The sequence below is a fragment of the Pteropus vampyrus genome, unplaced genomic scaffold (assembly GCF_000151845.1).
Source record: "Pteropus vampyrus isolate Shadow unplaced genomic scaffold, Pvam_2.0 Scaffold142, whole genome shotgun sequence".
NCBI classification, from domain to species: domain Eukaryota; kingdom Metazoa; phylum Chordata; class Mammalia; order Chiroptera; family Pteropodidae; genus Pteropus; species Pteropus vampyrus.
The window spans coordinates 1,961,033-1,978,272 of NW_011888923.1; the positions used below are offsets into that span (position 1 = coordinate 1,961,033).

Genomic DNA, 17,240 nt, shown 5'->3' on the forward strand with positions numbered 1-17,240 from the left:
GTTATGGGAGTTAATGGAGGGTAGAGCCAAAAAGCTCTTGGCCCTGAGCTTGGCACACAGTACATGCTTCATAAATGGTGGCCATTTGGCCCTTTGCGTGGCAGACGGGTACGGTAGCCCACGCTCCCTCTCACCCAGGCTGCTCGGAGCCCCTTCCTGATGGGCACGCTGGTCTTCTTGGGACCTGCTGGGGAAGCACGTGGCAGGAGGGGGGGGGGGGGGGGGTGGATGTGTTCAGCACCCTGGACAGCGTCTTCCCGGCTCTGCGTCTTCCACGGTGCCTCCTCCAGGCCTAGCTGGGTGGGTCCGCCCACCGTCCGCCCAGTGGGTTGGCGGGGCAGTCCGCAGTACCTTCCGGGCATGGTGGCCGTTGCCCCGCCAGCCGGTTGGGGGAGGGCGGCGCCGAGCAGATGGGCCGAGGACGCCCAGCCAGTTTGCTGCAGCAACGGCCACGCGGTGAGGAGGCGGGCCTAGCGGCTGCTGGAACCAAAGCAAGCAGCGGAGAGCCGGCACCCACAACCGCCCGCCTGTCCCACGAGTGGGAACCGGAGCTGGAGCCAGTTAAAATGAAAATGAGTTCCGAGGGCTCCTGGGTTGCCCGGTCTTCTCTGGACCTCAGTTTCCCCATTCAAAACCGAGGAAGGGGAACCCTGGCCAGGCAGTCCAGTGGCCGAGGCCTAGTCCAGCTTCGGCCAGCTCTCAGCGGCCAGGACCTGACCAAGCTGAGACCTCTCCCTGGGCCTCGGTTTCCCCTTCCTGCTCAGACCCTCCTGTCCGCAGAGCAACTGCCGGGGCGAATCTCTCCTGGTAGCAGAAACTCGCGTGCGAGCTCCCTGAGTCTTGGGTCTTGGTGGTCTGGCTGCCACCGGGTCCCCTGCCTGAGCCTAGGGCGGAGTTCAGAGGAGGCGCTGAACAAGGAGGGACCGCAGCCTGAGCAAGGCGAGGTCTGGCGTCACGCATGCGCCTCCTGCCCGCCGGGACAGGGCTGCGATGGCACACACGCACACCCCTGCAGGCGCTCGGGTGGGGGGGTGCCCTGGGCCTGCGACCCCACTGCAGATGGGACGCGGAGGCCTGGAGCGAGATCCCTGGGGCTCTGCCGACCCGCTCCCAGCTCCAGCACGCGCAGGAACAAAGCGGAGAGGTGGGACCCGCAGGCGGCCTGACTCTGCGGGGCGGGGCGGGGCGGGGCGGGGCGGGGCGGGTAACACCGCCTTTTTAAAGCCGGGCTGCGGGCGTGGCGCGCTCTCCACTGGCGCCCGCTGGAGCCGCGCCCTCCTGTGACTTCCCTCCCAGACTCAGGTCTCTGCTCTGCGTGGAGGCGGGCGCGCGTCTCTCACGCACCCGGCCCGCAGCGGCGCCGCTTCGCCACGGGAGCATGGGGCTGCCTCGGAGGGCGGGAGATGCGGCAGAACTTCGTAAGGTAGGAGCTGGGGACTGGGACTGGGGCGGAGCGCCCGGGACTAGGGGCTAGATTGCGACTCGCTTTACCGCGGCCTTGGTGTCCGCCCGTAGAGCTTGAAGCCGCTGCTGGAGAAGCGCCGCCGCGCGCGCATCAACGAGAGCTTGAAGCAGCTCAAGGGACTCATCCTGCCGCTGCTGGGCAGGGAGGTGAGTGCCGGGGCACTGAGGGGCTGGGGTTGGGGGTCCTGGGACGCAGGGCGAGGAGGGCGGGCGGGCCGAGGTGCCTCTGCCCCAGGAACCGGCGAGGGGGCTCCGCGCGTCGCCCAAGGCAGAACCCCGATGCGTTTGGCCTGGAGCAGCCGACCCACCGTGGACCGTTGCGCGCCGGGCACCCAGCTTCTGGCAAGATCGCGGTGCTCAGGCAGCCTGCCAGAGATGTATCTTGGTTGTCCGTTTTTCTGTCACTCTCCCTTGGTGGCCGGGCGCAGAGCTCCCGCTACTCTAAGCTGGAGAAGGCGGATATCCTGGAAATGACCGTGCGCTTCCTGCAGGACCAGCCTGCGTCCTCCTGCCCCCGGGCAGCGCCCAGTGAGTGACTCCGCCCCAGCCCTGCTCCGCGCCCCCCGTCCCGCGCCTCACCCCACGCCTCACAGGCTTCTCCTCCCGCAGCGCCCCCGGACAGCTACCGCGAGGGCTACCGCGCCTGCCTGGAGCGACTGACCCGCGTGCTGCCAGCCTGCCGCGTCCTGGATCCTGCCGTGAGCGCTCGCCTGTTGGAGCATCTGCGGCGGAGGGCGGCCGGCGCCACCCCTGACGGCGGGAGCGCTGGGGACTTCTGTGGCCCTCCCTTGCCCTCCCCGCCGCCCGCCCCCATGCCCTCGCCGCCTGCGCCACCTTGTCGCCCAGGCCTCTGGCGGCCGTGGTAGCCCCCTGGCGGGTCCACCGACCCTGCTGACTGAGAGGCACCTGGAGGCTGGACGGACTGAAGAAGCTCTTGGTGATGACTGTCATTCCCACCACGAGGGATCAGCCCAGCGCCCACAGCCAAAGCAACAGCCGATGTTTGGGATCTGGATGGAAGACCTGGGGGACTCAGCTCGAGGACATAAGGGAAGAGGCCCTGCCTCACTGCCAACTTGGGGTGTCTGGGGAAGGTGGCTGCAGTGGAGGATGAAACCCCACACCCTCTCTGTGGCTGGTGGCTCTAGGACTGGGCCAGCCACAGCTGCTGGGACTGTCAACACACCTGCCCCAGCACTGGCACCAGCCCAAGGCCTGGGCTAGGAGCTCACCTGAGCCAGGTGCAGCCATCTGATCTGACTGGTCCCTGCCCTCCCAGCCCTTCTGGAACCTGCCTCCTTGACAGCTCTGCTTGGGAACCTCTGGGCACACAGAAGCAATGACCTGAGGGGCTCTGCAGGTGCGGGAGCCATCACCTACACTTCTGGGCTCGCCTGCCTGACACCTCCAGTTGGAGAGACTAGATGCAGCAGGGTCTCTGAGTCACTGGGGGGCGGGGACTTTGCTAGATGGTCTTGGGAGGATTTATTTCCTCAAGCATTAATTTAACCTGGTATATGTACCAGGTGAGGAAGGGGCGGGAAAAGAATGAGGGAGCCTTGTGGCTTCAAGGAGGCCAGCATAGAGAGGGGACCAGGACCCATGACGCATCAGCAGAAATTCAAGGGATAACAGCAGGCGAAAGACTAGGAAACACCTTTCCTCGTGTCGTCTTGCAAACTGCTCCCTGCTGCTCTTCGAGGTGGGTTCCTGCAAGCAACTCGTTCTTAAGACTTTTCTCTCTTCCCTGCGGAAGCCAGGAGAGCCTGTGAAGGCTCAGGGAGGGGCCCACAGATCCCAGTGGTGGGTGCCCAAGAGAAGGCAGTCATGTTCCCACCATTTCACAGGAGTAGGAGAGTGGGAGTGACCTCCCCGGTGCCTAGTCCAACAGCCTGAACGAAGGACCAGGGCCCTAGGGGCAAGAAGACAGAGCTGATGAGGGATGGAGGGTGTCACTAAACCCATGATGACCTTGGCAGTGATTTGATGGCAGGATGTGGGGAAGCTGTGCATGTTATTGAAGAAGTAACTGTTAAGATAACAGGGCGAGCCTCTAGCAAGGTGTCTTTTCTGGGCCCAGCTGGCTGGACTGTCAGCTCCTGGAGGGCAAGGCTGGGACTGAGGGCACCTCTATGTCCCCAAGGCACTAGGCACTCAGTGGGTCCTCAATAAACACGGTGGGCTAACGAACGGGTGATGTGACCAGACCCTGATATACCGTACCCTGGACAGCCTGGCTTTTGCCTCAACTTCTGCCCCTGGGGCCTGTGCTCCCAGCCAGTTTGGAAAGCAGGGAAGGTAGTTTCCGCTTGCTTTTGCCTGTTCCTGAGAATTCAAGACGGCTGGCGACTACCCTGCTGAGATACAGGTAACCCGCAAGCCCACACTCACTGCACGTGAGCTGGAGTTTCTTCCTTGGGTCAAGAACTCCGCATCCGGCGTACACTGGGCTGGCTGCAGCATGTCCCCATAAAAAAGAACTTTCAATACAGATTTAAAACCCGGGAAGAACGAACAAACAAAAGCCCCTGTCTTTCCTGCAGCCGTATCTGTCACTTCTTGTTTCCAAGGCCCGTCTAGGTCCCAGGCTCTGTGACTCTCATTGACCTGACCCCAACCAAGCTATAAAATGCAAGCAGCCAGGGAGGGGACGCGTAGATAAGCCAGTGACTCACAGGGCCAGGCATTCTGGGCACCTGGGCCTGTCGGCCAACCTGGTCGCCAGGAAGCTGGGACAGGCCCAGGCGGGTAAGGTTCCGGGCCTGAGGGGAGAAGCCAGCTTCCTAGCAGGGATGTGTAAGAGGTGCCCTGAGGTCACTGCGGGGCTTGTGAAACTGGACGCAGACACCCTCCTCCCAGCAGACACCCTCCTCCCAGCAGACATCCTCCTCCTGGCCCCAGTAGGCCCAGCCCCTGTCTGACAGCCAAAGGTGAGCACGGGGCCACGTGGGCTTTTTCTCTGTGGAAGGGAGGCTACCTCATTCCGAGAGGATTTCATAATCCATAGCGAGGTCCACGCTGTGCCCAGTGGCCGGTCTCGCACTGCCCTTTCTGCCATGGCCCCATGACTGCCTCTAACTCTGTCTGGTCATCACGCTCGGTTGGCGTGTTCCTCATAAACCAGTGGGTGAAATGATCCAGTGACTCAAGGACAACCAGAGCACTGAGCTGTCTGGGAGACTCAGGCTGGGGCCGGGCCCCACCTGTCCCCTGGTACCAGTTAATTTGGAGAGGTCAAATCTCCTTGTCATGAGGGAGCATAAAGAGCAGGTTGCCAAGGAGGCCTCCCCTCACAAACATTTACAAATCGCTCTGCTCCGCCTGCGAAGCCCGGACTCTGTGGCTGAGTCCCCACTGGTTTATCTGGACAGGAGTGGAATGCACGCAGGCTGTGGGGAGGGGTCTGGAAAGATCCACCGCTCTGCAGAACCCTCCCTACCATGCTTTGGGGCGACCCCTCTGGAGACCATGGCAGGAGAGAGGGGCGCCTCCCCCATCACTTGTAGCCACCTCCTATTCTAAACATCAGGCCATATTTTCTTTTTCAAAATAAGCCAGGTGGTTCCAGCTGTTCCAGAAAAGAACTAATCCAGCCAGTGGGGTTGTTTCCTTGGCTTTACATCTTGTCTGAGCTCCTCATCAGTGTGGCTGTGTCTCTGGGGTGCTGAGTGTGCGAGTGCGTGTGCGTGTGCATGTGTGTGTGTGTCACTGTGCAGCCAGGTGCTCGCCCTGCAGAGAGCTGCCCGGGCATGCGATGTCAGGGAGAAGCCAACCACCTACTGAGGAGTCGCAGTGAGCAACTAGTTTCAGTCTGGGTTTTGAGAGGCCCTGGCAAAGCCCCAGGTGCTTAAAACAGCCATAATAAAATGTCGAATGGTTTCAGGAGCGTGGGAACAAGGCTAGAGGGCGCCCCAGAGGTCCACTGGCAGGCAGCAGGGAGCAGGGGTGGGTGGCTAGTCACAGGACCCGCCCCACTTGTGAAGGAGGTGTTCCCTGGCCTGGAGTTGAAAAAGGGAGATTCTGAGTTGAATATGTGTCTGCTGCTGGTTTTGTTGTGGACGGTGGGCCCGAGAGCCATCTGTCTCGGGGTGCAGTATGTTAAAAACCTCGGGGTTCACAGAAGCAAATCTAAGCTGTGTGGGGACTACATTTTGAGGCCGTCTGTAAAAAATAGAAAAAAATATATACACACACACACACACACACACACGCACGCATACGTACATATATATAATTATGAGTATAGACTTATTATAAAAATGAATACTTGTTCAGAATGAAAATAAGTCACATCAAACCAGTGGCGCCCACAGACTGACGTGTCATCCTTTTGGGTTCTTTCTAAGCAATTTGCCAGACACACTTCCATAGAAATGCTTCCTGGTGGCAACCCTGGCCTCCTCCTCTCTGCTCCTAGAACATTCTACTTCTCCATGTCTAAACTCTGAGCAGCTCCAAGCTTACACCTCATCAGCCTCACAGAAAAGCCACCTCTGCCCCCAATGGACTCGTGATCTGCTCAACCGACAAGATAAATGCTTTCCATTCGCTGTGCTCCTTCATTACAGGCTCTACGTGAAAAGATACATGTTTTACACAAACGTTTTCATCATTTACGGCATTTTTTTTCCTTTTACTCCTATCTGGGGAGCTCATGAAATGGAGATTTCCAGGTGCCCCTCCAGGGGTTCTGATTTCCTGTGTCTGAGTGAACAGCCTCATCTTATTAACCCGAGGACAGGTTGATCTGTGCCAGCAAAGCCCCCGCATCTGGGAATGGCAGGTGCCACGGGCTGGAGAAGGTGGGCGGGGTGGGGTGGGGTGGAGAGGGAGTTTGTGTTCTGTGGGTACAGTTCCAGTTTTGCATGATCACAAGGGTTCTGGAGACGGATGGTAGTGATGGTTGCACAAGCACCGATCTGCAGACTGGAGAGCGGTTCAGATGATAAACTCGATGTGTGTTTTACCACCAAAACACAAGCATGTCCGCGCCTGAGACTGCTACGTGATGGAGTTTGCGGTAGGTTGCTCTCCAGGATCCACCTGGCTTTCGCAGGAACTAGACTGTCAGTTAGAGGAAGCTGCAATGCGCCTTCAGGTCCTGTAAGGGCAGCACCCACCTTTAACCGCTCTGGGGATCCAGATTGCTTAGACTTAGTGTCTTGGTGAAGGGCCGTTTCGAAGTTTACACTTTCCAACAAAACAATGTGTTAGTCATGTAATATAACTTTAGCAACTTATGCATATACATACTTTAATTTGATGGTGGCTTATCATCCTTCCATGCCAAAATTAACACTTATTTTTAAAAAATTATATGTGATGACAGATGTGGGGCAATGCTTTGCTCCCAAATGAAGCGTGGCATGGGAAAGTATTAAATTAAGAGACATCGATTTTCCCGCTATGCGTCACTCATTTTTCTTGTATCTGGTTTTATACATCTTTGTTTTCTCTTTAATTTCACTGAGTCCTTCATTCTCCCAGCCTCAGCAGTATAACTGTCAAGGTTAGCCCAGGTACAGAAAGCCTCGGGGCTCTCTGATGGCGACGGAGCCATGTAAACAAACCTAGAGTGAAAAACTCTCACGCGACCTCACCATTCTATGTTCTTAGAATCCCCATGTCGTCAAGCTGGTCCCCGTAGGTCAGATGCTGAACTCCAGGAGGTTTACACTTGACCTTCCCCCCTGTGACCGCTCTCACCCCACAGGCCACAGGCGGGTTGTGTCAAATATCAAGTCTCTGTAATCCAGTTATACATTTAGGCACCAGAAAAATGACCACAGTGTCCACACGCCCAGTGGACCCATCGAGAGCCAGATAGGACCTGGACTTATTTGTCACCTGGCCTCCACCATGTCTCTATTCAAAGGAGGACATGTGGTGACACTGAAGATCTCTAAGGAGGCTGTGAACTTGGACTCTAGGTCTGATATTCCTAGAAACGTTTGCACGTTCCACCTCTCCTGGGATACAGTTATCCAAACAAGCATCACAGATTCCTTTGGAGAAGGCCAAGGGAAGCCATTACTATATACCTGTACTCCAAGTTGTGGGTTCTGGACCCGAAACCTGTCTAAGGTAGGGAAGGCGAGCAAGGAAGGGATGGTTATGTTTTATTGAGGTCACTGCCCCAGTCTCTGATGGTCCATCCTGTTTCCTTTCATTGGACAGACCAAGCAGTGCCCTGACTGGCTGCCCATCTATTTTACCCTTCTGGATGCCAGGCTCTTTTAGTCATGTCCATTACCCTCTGTGGGTCAGGCCTCCCTGGCTTCCACCCTGTCTTTGCCACTCGTTAGAATAATTCTGATCTCCTGGCTTGTAACAGTTAGGCACTGCCACTGGGTGTCTGACGGTTTGGAGTCCATCATCCCAGGATGACAGGATCCTGGTCCCTTAATGGCATCTCCTACTGTCGGCTACCGCTCCGCTCTAGCCCTTCCTTACTCACTTGCTAAATGGTGTATCTGTTGGGTCCTCCCAAGAAAACTACTCATTTGCTAGTTTTTCCAGCCTTGTAAAGCACGTCTATCGTAGCATGGCTCCTTCTCTGAGCCTCTTACGCACAGCCGGCCTCACTTGGTGTGAGCTGTCACCTTGCCCACACGACCAGAGTCATCTCAGCAGCACGACGGCACCCTCTCGACGCCAGGGCAGTCCATCCAGTATCCTGGACAATGCTCCCAAAGCAATACACTCTGCCTTGGCCAGCTCTATTTTCCACCCTCTTTGACTCAGTGCCCTCAGAATCCAATCTCACGTGCTCTCTCTAGAACTTGCATCTCCTCTGGGGCATGGCCCCTGCCCCCCAATATCAGGCTCAGCATGCCCCAGCCAGGCTAGACAATAACTCTAGTTATTAGCCTACTTACTTGCTACCTGTGCTAATAAAGGACAGCGGGGGCCTTCTATCCACTTCTGCACTGTGACAAGGCTGAAGTATGCCACGAAAACCTGGCCTCATATAAAAATATAGCTGGAAAAGGGAAGAGCATTTTAATAGTCTTTTCAGAAAGTTGTGCATGTTTTTCTTTGATACTACACCAAACCCAACAAGTGTTAGTGTCTTAAAGGTCAACCGAATGCAGATGTACTATTTTTTCACGTTCCCTTACGTTACACTCCATTGATCTAGCTGGCGTTTGAATAAATCTTTTACCTGTGCGTGATTATGTAACAACGCGCATTAGTTATCTGAACAATATTGGTTCCCTGTGTTATGCAGATCTCCCAAATGGTGACTCATTTCATTTCATGATATCATCACGCATCGAGTAGCCTCTGGGAAAACGCTGCATATTTGTGAAAGAACGAGAATGGAAAAAAAAGAAAATAACATTTCGGTATAATTATAAAACAGTTTTTAGCTCGCGGGTCCCCTGGAAGGGTCTTAGGGACCTCCAGCGGTCCACGGGAGGACCTGGGAACTGCTGCCATAGTACAGGTCTAGTGAAGAAGACAAAATGTGGAGACGATAAAGAATTATATATTAAAAAAAAAAAAAAATCCAAAACAGGGCAGGGGAGGAGGGACAAAAAGAGCAAAGGACAGATGGAACAAACAGAAAAACAAACAGCAAATGATAGACTTAAACCCAAGCACATTGATAATCTCATTAGGAATAAATAGTCTAAACGCTCCAAGAAAAAGGTGAATATTGCCAGACGACATAAAAATGCAAGACCCTGCTACCGTGTGCGGTTCCACGAGAAGCACACTTTATTTCTTTTCTTCTGTGGGACCCCCTTCCACGCCTTTTTTTTTTCCCCTCCAATATTTGGATTTGGTTAGAGCAGCTCTGAAGGGTCTAGAATGAGACCGAGAGAGTCTCACTAGAGATGAAGGTGATAATGGAGAAGAAACTAAAGTCAATTAGAAGGCATACGGTGAAGCCTCGGTCACCAACACCATACAGAGGAAGAGCGAGAGGAAATCAGATACGCCTGGAGAGGACCCCGTGATTTGGAAAATGAACAGCCTTAATTGATTTCTTGAAGTTTTCCTCTATCCTCATTTGCCATGGTAAGTAACCCCAGTGTGTGTTGCTGAAGAAACACGCTTTAAATACAGAGACAGAAACTTAACATAAAAAGACAGGAGGATGGCGATGGTTAATTTCACATGTCAACTTGACTGGCCACAGAATGCCTAGATTAAATATTTCTGGGGGTGAGCGTGAGGGTGTTCCCCAGTAAGGTCAGCAGTTGAATCGGAAGACTCAGTAAGATAGACGGCCCTCCCCAGGGTGGGACAGGGACTTACACCCCTGGTTTTCATGCTTCAGACTTAGATGGATACCACCGACCTTCCTGGGTGTCCAGCTCACAGATAGCAGATCAAGGGACTTCTCCACCTCATCATGTGAGGCAGCTCCCCATAATCTCATAATAAATCAATCTCTTTCTCTTTCTCCATATATATCTATATATCTCCCACTGGTTCCTCTGACTAATACAAAGATAAATATTATCAACACTAATCGAAAGAAAGCTGGAGTAGCCATATTAGCATCAGGCAAAATAGATTTCAGAACATGAAATATTATCAACGATAAAGTGGGACATTTCATAATGATAAAAGAATCACTTCATCAAGAAGACATAAAAATTCTAACTGTATACGTGCTTAGTAACAGGGCTTTAAAACACACAAAGCGAAAACTGACGGCTAAAAGAAATAGTTAAAACCACTATTATAGTTAGGGATTTCAACACTCTTATCAGAGTAATCGATAAAGCAAGTAGAACGAAAATCAGTAAGGCTACAGAAGACTTGAACAATACTATCGAAACACTTGACCTAACTGACTCTTCTACAGCCTTGCACCTGACATCAGCAGTCACCAAGATGGGCCGTATGCTGGGCCATAAAAGGAGCGTTTCAATAGACTTAAAGGGATTGGAAATGTACAGAGTGTGTTTTTTGACTACAACAGAATTCAGTTAAAAACCAGCACTGGAAAGCTATCTAGAAAAATCCCCAGATACTTAGAAATCAAACAACAGACTTTTAACCCATAAGTCAGAGATGAAATCACAAGGAAACTAGGAAGTGTAATGAAGTCAATGGAGATGAAAACAGATCACATCGAAACTTGTGGGATACAGTCGAAACGTGGCTTGGAGCTCAATTTATAACTTTAAAGGATCATACTAGAAAAGTAAGGTCTAAAATCAATGATCTATCTAAGCTTCTACCTTAAGAAGCCAAATAAACCCCTAGTCCATGAAAGAAAGGGGTGATAAAGATAGGCACAGAAATCTAAAAAATAGAAAATAGAGAAAATTCTTGAAAAGCTGATTTCTCAAAGTCATCAATAAAATTGACAAATGAAGCTTGACTAATCAAGAAAAAAGCGACAAGTTTCAAGTAATCAATAGAGAAACCACTACAGGTGCCACAGAACTTGAAAGACTCCTAAGGGAATATTAAGGACAATTTTAAATGAAGTGACAAATTCCTCAAAAGACACGAATTACCAAAAGTGATTCAAAAAGAAATAGAAAACTCGAATAACCCTATATTTCTTATGTCTCTTAGAAAATAAACTTTAGAAGTTAAATCTTCTTGAATTCACAAAGAAAATTCAAGATTCAGATGGCTTCACCGGTAATCTTATATAAAATATTTAAGGAAGAAATAATATTTTTTAAAAAAAGGAAATAATATCAATTCTATACTAACTCATCCGATGAGGCCAATATTAACATGATGCCGAAACCAGGCAGAAAAATGACAAGAAAACAAAACTACAAATGAACACAGATGCAAACATCCTTAATATCACCCAGACGAATACAGCAATCTATAAAATACATCACGACCAAGTGGGGTTTATATTAGAAATGCATGGTTTTATTAACATTAAAAAAAAATCAATCTGTGTAATCTACCATATTAACAGAACGAAGGAGAAAAATGCGAGAGCTCAGAGGGGTCGAGGAACTTACTCGAGGCCGCATAGCCAGGAGGGCTCTGGGGTCTGCTTGGGATGCCTTAATTACCTTGGTCACCAAAGTGGTGAGTCTCCCCACGACCAGTCATGAATCCCCTTCAGGGACACGCACACTGGTGTAAAATCCGACCTGCGGACAGCCGGCCCTGAGTGATGATTGTCGGAGGCTTCACCCAAATCTCCGCCAGGCAGGAGCTGGGTCACAAAGCGGCCCTTTGTCTCTGCCGAGCGGTGACTTCCAGGCACTGCGCTGAGGGGCCCGCTCTGCCCGGCGGGGCTGGGAGGCTGCGAGCCGGGGCGCAGTGCCCCTCACAGCCCACACATTCGTGTGCAGCTCAGTTTAAGCGTCTCTAGCAAACAAAGGCCCTTGGGTTCTTCCAACAGCAACTACTCCTGCATAAAACCAACATCACTGTTTGTTCTCCAGGGCCCTTGAGAAACATAATTATTTCCCAGTTTTTTATCAGACGTGTGAGATAAGTAGGATTACATGACTCTGGGTGGCTTTCGTTGCCATCACGGGGTTCCTGGTATACGTTTGAGCAAGGGGAAGTTTATTCTGGTTTTTATCAAGATCTCAGGGCGAGTGGAGCCCAGGCTGGGGCCCAGCAGAGGAAAGGGAGGCACCGCGAGGAAGTCGCTCAGCCACTAGGTGGAGCCAGCGAGCTTCAGGCTCAGAGCCCGGGCCTGCGAAGAGAGCCGCAATGGCATAGGCCAGGACGCCCAGAAGATCTCCCTACTAAGCCATCGACGTGCTGGCACCTGGACAGGGCCGTAATTTTAGATGCAAAGTCTGACCTACTTAAAGTCGAAGAGATGATTGCTACATTTCTTTTGGAAAATCAATCTGCGCCTATTCTAAACTCAAGGGCGTTTTTCTCCCCCACGTAATGACCCATTTGTTCTTGGCGTGGCCCTGCTTTCAAATGGGCCGTTTATTCGTTTTAGGTTTCCTCGGAGTGCTTCATTCTGGGGTCAGAACCCCACGGCTTGGTTTGAAAGGTGTTAGGAGCAGGGTACAAATGAGGTCACAGGGCCCATTCTCCTCGAGAGGTTGGGGGTCCCCCTGGGAACAGAGAGTCCCATTCCGTATTGACATAAATTTCCTGCTGGAAACATACTGAGTCTCATCTACTCGAATTCAGTGGACGAGAGGTGTAATCTTACGAGGAAAACACAAATCTTTAGTAAAACGGCTAAATATTATTAGCATGAAAAGAAACAGGCTGTGTGAGCAAAGGGGCCAGGTCCCCTCTCCTGGCTGCGTCCTATCCCTGACGCCCAGGAGGACACGAAGGGGCCCTGGAGAACTGGAATCCCAGCTTGAACTTGGAGTCTTCCTCGTGGACGCCCAACGAGGGCGGTCTGAACGCCCTCCGGACCTCAGAGCAGCTTGACTTTGCCCAAGAGCTAGTTCACAAAGCTTTTCTTCACACTGTCCTCCTTCCATGCCAGGGACTGTTCCAAGTGCTTTGTAACCCAACTGGGCAAACACTATTGTCTCCCTATTCTTCCCAATATGAGAAGCAAGGCACAGATGTATGAAGAGCTCGTTTAAGGCCATACAGCCCAGCGGGGCGCTCACGTGGTAGGACTAGGTGCCCCTGCTCAGAACTGAATATCGCGCTGCCTCTCTCTCTGATTGGCAACCCCTCTATCTGCAGTTACTCTCCATGTCCCTCTCAGAAGGCCTCTTGACTCTGCCCGCCTATCCAATCTCTCCAAGGGGTGACCTTAAGGTGACTTTTGGACACAGGCTTGCTGGAAGGTCCCTCTGTTTACTCAGAGCCCTTGCTTGCCCACGCAAAGGAAGTGACAAGCAGTGGCACTCGGAGCTGTAAGCATCTTCCCTGGGATCCACAGCGAGCCTGCTGCCCTGCCTCTGTCTCACGCCTTGCCCAGATATGGGTCAGACGACAGGGCACGGGGTAAATATGGGGAGTTTGGGGGCACGAGCCTTGCGATCATCACGCCCCTTCTCTTTCATAGTTCTGAGTTATAAATTCAAACATACACAAGAACCCGATTTTCAGTTTAAAAAAATATATGTTTAATGGAGTTAAGTATAGTAATAGTTAATATTTTCGAATGCTTGTTGCTTCTCATTCCTAATCTATCCTATCTCACCACTGTGATTACAGTACTGACGAAGTAACTTAGGCAGAGTGGGTAGGTGACTTGTCTAAGTAATAAATACTGAATATAAAATATGAGTGTATAGATCTGACTACATAGTCCCCGCCCATAACCACTAGGCTCACTCCTTCCCTAAAAATATAAAGAAAAAAAGGTCCGTAATCCCACTTCCCAGATATATTAGTTTTTAAAGTCATGACTTATAACGGCTAGAAAATGCATAATACACATGTGTGCAATTAAAAACCGATTATAAACCTGTACACCATCACTCAGGTCAAGAGACAAAAACTGAGTCCTATTCTCCCTATCCTGTGTGACTCACCCTGATGACAACCCTCTCTCTCATCGAGAGAGAACCACGATCTTGACTTTCGTGACAGTCATTTCCTTGTTTTTCTTTATAGCTTTACCACTTACTTATGTTTTCCTAATGACTTATTCTTAGGAATCTTCAATTACGCAACACCGTGTTATCAACTGTAGCCGCTATGTTTTGCGTTAGATCCTCAGACCTTACTCACCTTAGAGCTGAAAGTATGTACTCTTTTATCAACCTCCCCTATTCTCCCCACCCTCTAGTCCCGGCAACCACTTTCTTAACTGTTTCTATGAGTTCGATTTATTTTTTTTCAGATTCCACATACTGTATAAGCAACACCATGCATTATTTATCTTTCTCTGTCTGGCTTATTTCACTTGGTGTGATGCCTTCTGGGTCCATCCATGTTGCCTCAAATGACAGAATTTCCTTCCTTTTAAAGCTGAATAATATTCCATTCCATGTATGTACATATACGGTCATCCCTCTGTATCTGCAAGGGAATGGTTTCAGGAACCCCTAAAGATACCAAAATCTGAAGATGCTCAAGTCCCTTAGCCTTCCATATCCACGGATGAGGAACCCATGGATACAGAGAGCTGACTGCATATCTCAAATATTCTTGATCCATTCATTGGACACAGGTTGTTTCCATATATTGGCTATTGTGAATAATGCTTCAATGAACACAGGAGTGCAGATATCTTTGATAACGGTTTTGTTTCCTTCAGATAGACACCCAGAAGTGAGATGGCTAGGTCATATATAGTAATTCTATTTGTAATTTCTTGAGGAACCTCCATGCTGTTTTTCACAGGGGCTGTACCCACTTATATTCCTACCAACAATGCACCAGGGTCCCCTTATCTCCACATCCTCGCCCGTATTTGTTATCCGGTGTCTTTTTGATAACGGTTCAAATGCAGGGTAGATCTTTCTGTTCACGGTTTGATACTATACATCCTTCTGGATCTCTTTTCCTCTACGTTGTTAATTCTCCCTCGATGTCTGTAAATAAATTTCATTGTTTTTCAAGGCTATTTCATGGTACTCCATTGATGAGTATACTACGACCTATCGATCCAGTCTCCTGTTGATGGGCATTTGAGTTATTTCCAGTTTGTGGTTATTACAGTGTTGCTATGAGCTCTCTTTGAAGTGTGTGTGGGGGTGCTCAGACTCGATATATAGGATGTATACCTAGGAATGGAATTGCTGGGTAAAGGGTGTGGCTATTTTCAACTTTAGTAACTTTTTAAAATCTATTTTCCAGAGATTACACCAATTTATATTCCCAACAGTGTATGAGAGTCTCTGCTGCTTTATATCCGATACTCCATATTGACATGAAAAGATATTAGATGAGTAGTTAGATAACAGCACAAAAACATATAAGTGAAAAGTAAAGACCTTACTCCTAGTCCTTCTTCCAAAAGGTTACCAGTATCAACAGTATCTTCAGTATCTTTCCACAAATATTAGATGAAATTATTTAAATACGTTTGTTTTTTAAATGACAATTTTTGGATACTATTTCTAGTCCAAAGAGAGTGTGAGAACGTGATATACTGTTGTTAAATATATTGCTGTTGTAAACCCCTATTCAATCATCCATAAAATATTTATCGAGTACCTATTATGTGCGAAGGACTCTTCTAGGAGCTTGGGATGCGGCAATGAACAAAACAGTCAAATACTCACGCCCGCATGGAACATACATCCTAGTTGAGGGAGACTCAATAAATAGATGAGCAAAATATCTGTTTAATGGTATTAAGTACTAAGAGAAAAAACAAGGAGGAGGTCAGGAAGTTTGGGGAACTGTAATTTTAGATAGTGTAACGAACTGAGAACGTGAACGGGTGGGCCACACGGGTCCCCAGGGAAGAGTGGTCCCAGTATATTCATGGATTATCAGGGATGGCAGAGAGGCTGGAACTCAGTGGTGAGGGGGAGGCTGAGGTAGTTGAGGCCAGACTTTGGGAGGTAGGTGTAGGCAGATTTTTGAATGCCACGGAAAGTGACCACATTCTAGACTTCTTTTGAATGTAAAGGTGACAGAATTTGCTTATGGGTTTGGCGAGAGGTGTGGGAGATTCTGGGGTCAAGGATGACTCCTGGGTTAGCTTGAGCACTGGAAGGGATCCAAACATCCTCAGATGAGAAGGCTCGGTGGATGCCAGATGCCTATTACATAACCCGAGTGAGCGGTGGCAAGAGCACATATGAATCTGGAATTCAGGGGTGCAGTCCAGGCCACAGACATGTGGCAGTTACTGAATTGATGGGACTTAAAAGTTATGAGACAGGATGAGACCTCAAGAGTCCAAGCACTGCTCAGGTCTCCTCCAAAGTCCTAAGAGGAAGGAGGTGAGGCAGAACCAGCAGAGAAGGCTCAGTAGGTGGCCAGAAAAACAGGAGCCGGTGGTGGCTCCCAAGGCAAGGTGTAAACGTTTCAAGTAGGGATTACGTCTGTTCAGTGCTGTTGAGAGGTCAGGTAAAATGACTTCTGACACGGATTACTGGATTTAGCAACTTGGAAGGAATTAGTGAACTTAATAATTGAGCAGTAGAAACAAAAACAGAAGGGAATGAGTTAGAAAGAGAAGAGGAGGGTGTATGAACAGCTCTGAGAGAAGGGTAGAGATGGCTTAGTAGTTTGAAGAGAAAGTAGAAAAAAACTGACATGGAAAGTCAGGCTGTGTAAGGAGAGAGACCGTGTAACTCCATCGGCGCTATAGCAAAAATAACTCGTGGTGTTTTTGCCGAGGGATTGGCGCCCCCCACCCCCATTACCATCCCCCTTGAAAACAGGGCAGCCTCATAAACGGTTGGCAATCATATACGAGTGGTTAACCCCGGAGCACCATTTTCTCTTTACAGAACCCCGGACACAACAACATCCGGGCTGGGCTGTCATGGTCCCTGGCTAGCTCTGCAGTGTTTGCAGCTGGTCGTGTAGACAGACGTCTGTTCCTTGCTTCTCTTCAGCCCAACTGGGCAGCTTTGTGGGGCTGCTGCAGCTGCTGCTGCTGCTGCTGCTGCTGCTGCTGCTGCTGCTGCTGCTGCTGCTCTGGCACTTGCTGGGCCTGCCGGCTCCTGACTTCCTGTTTTGTGCACCCACGTGCACCCTACAGTACAGGCCACGACAAATCGGCCATGATCACCCGTTTACGGGAAACCGCCTCCGATTTCCTCTAGGGGCTGCTTTTAGAAGGCGAGACCTCCACGCTCGCTCCCGGAGGCCTTCCTGCCGTGCGACGGCGGCGGGGCCTCCGCGCCCGCCCCCCGGCCCTGGCGGCCGGAACGCCACGCACAAAATGTGCCGCGCGGGGAGAGGATGCCCCGCCGGCACCG

The 17,240-nt window shown here is 50.6% G+C and overlaps 1 protein-coding gene across 1 annotated transcript; it reads left to right on the top strand.

Moving 5' to 3' along the window:
• The first annotated feature begins 1,266 nt into the window (after positions 1 to 1,266).
• Positions 1,267 to 3,658, top strand: HES2 (hes family bHLH transcription factor 2). The gene is made up of 4 exons (XM_011368474.2): positions 1,267 to 1,423; positions 1,516 to 1,611; positions 1,893 to 1,992; positions 2,074 to 3,658. Exons 1-4 carry the CDS (start codon positions 1,379 to 1,381, stop codon positions 2,328 to 2,330), a joined length of 498 nt encoding a protein of 165 aa, XP_011366776.1. The 5' UTR covers positions 1,267 to 1,378; the 3' UTR covers positions 2,331 to 3,658.
• Positions 3,659 to 17,240: the final 13,582 nt, after the last annotated feature.

Bases quoted from the DNA above. Each gene is read 5' to 3' on its own strand.
- HES2 (XM_011368474.2), top strand. From the start codon at position 1,379: ATGGGGCTGCCTCGGAGGGCGGGAGATGCGGCAGAACTTCGTAAG. The intron at 1,424-1,515 runs GTAGGAGCTGGG...GTCCGCCCGTAG, and splicing joins ATGCGGCAGAACTTCGTAAG to AGCTTGAAGCCGCTGCTGGA. The intron at 1,612-1,892 runs GTGAGTGCCGGG...GGCCGGGCGCAG, and splicing joins TGCCGCTGCTGGGCAGGGAG to AGCTCCCGCTACTCTAAGCT.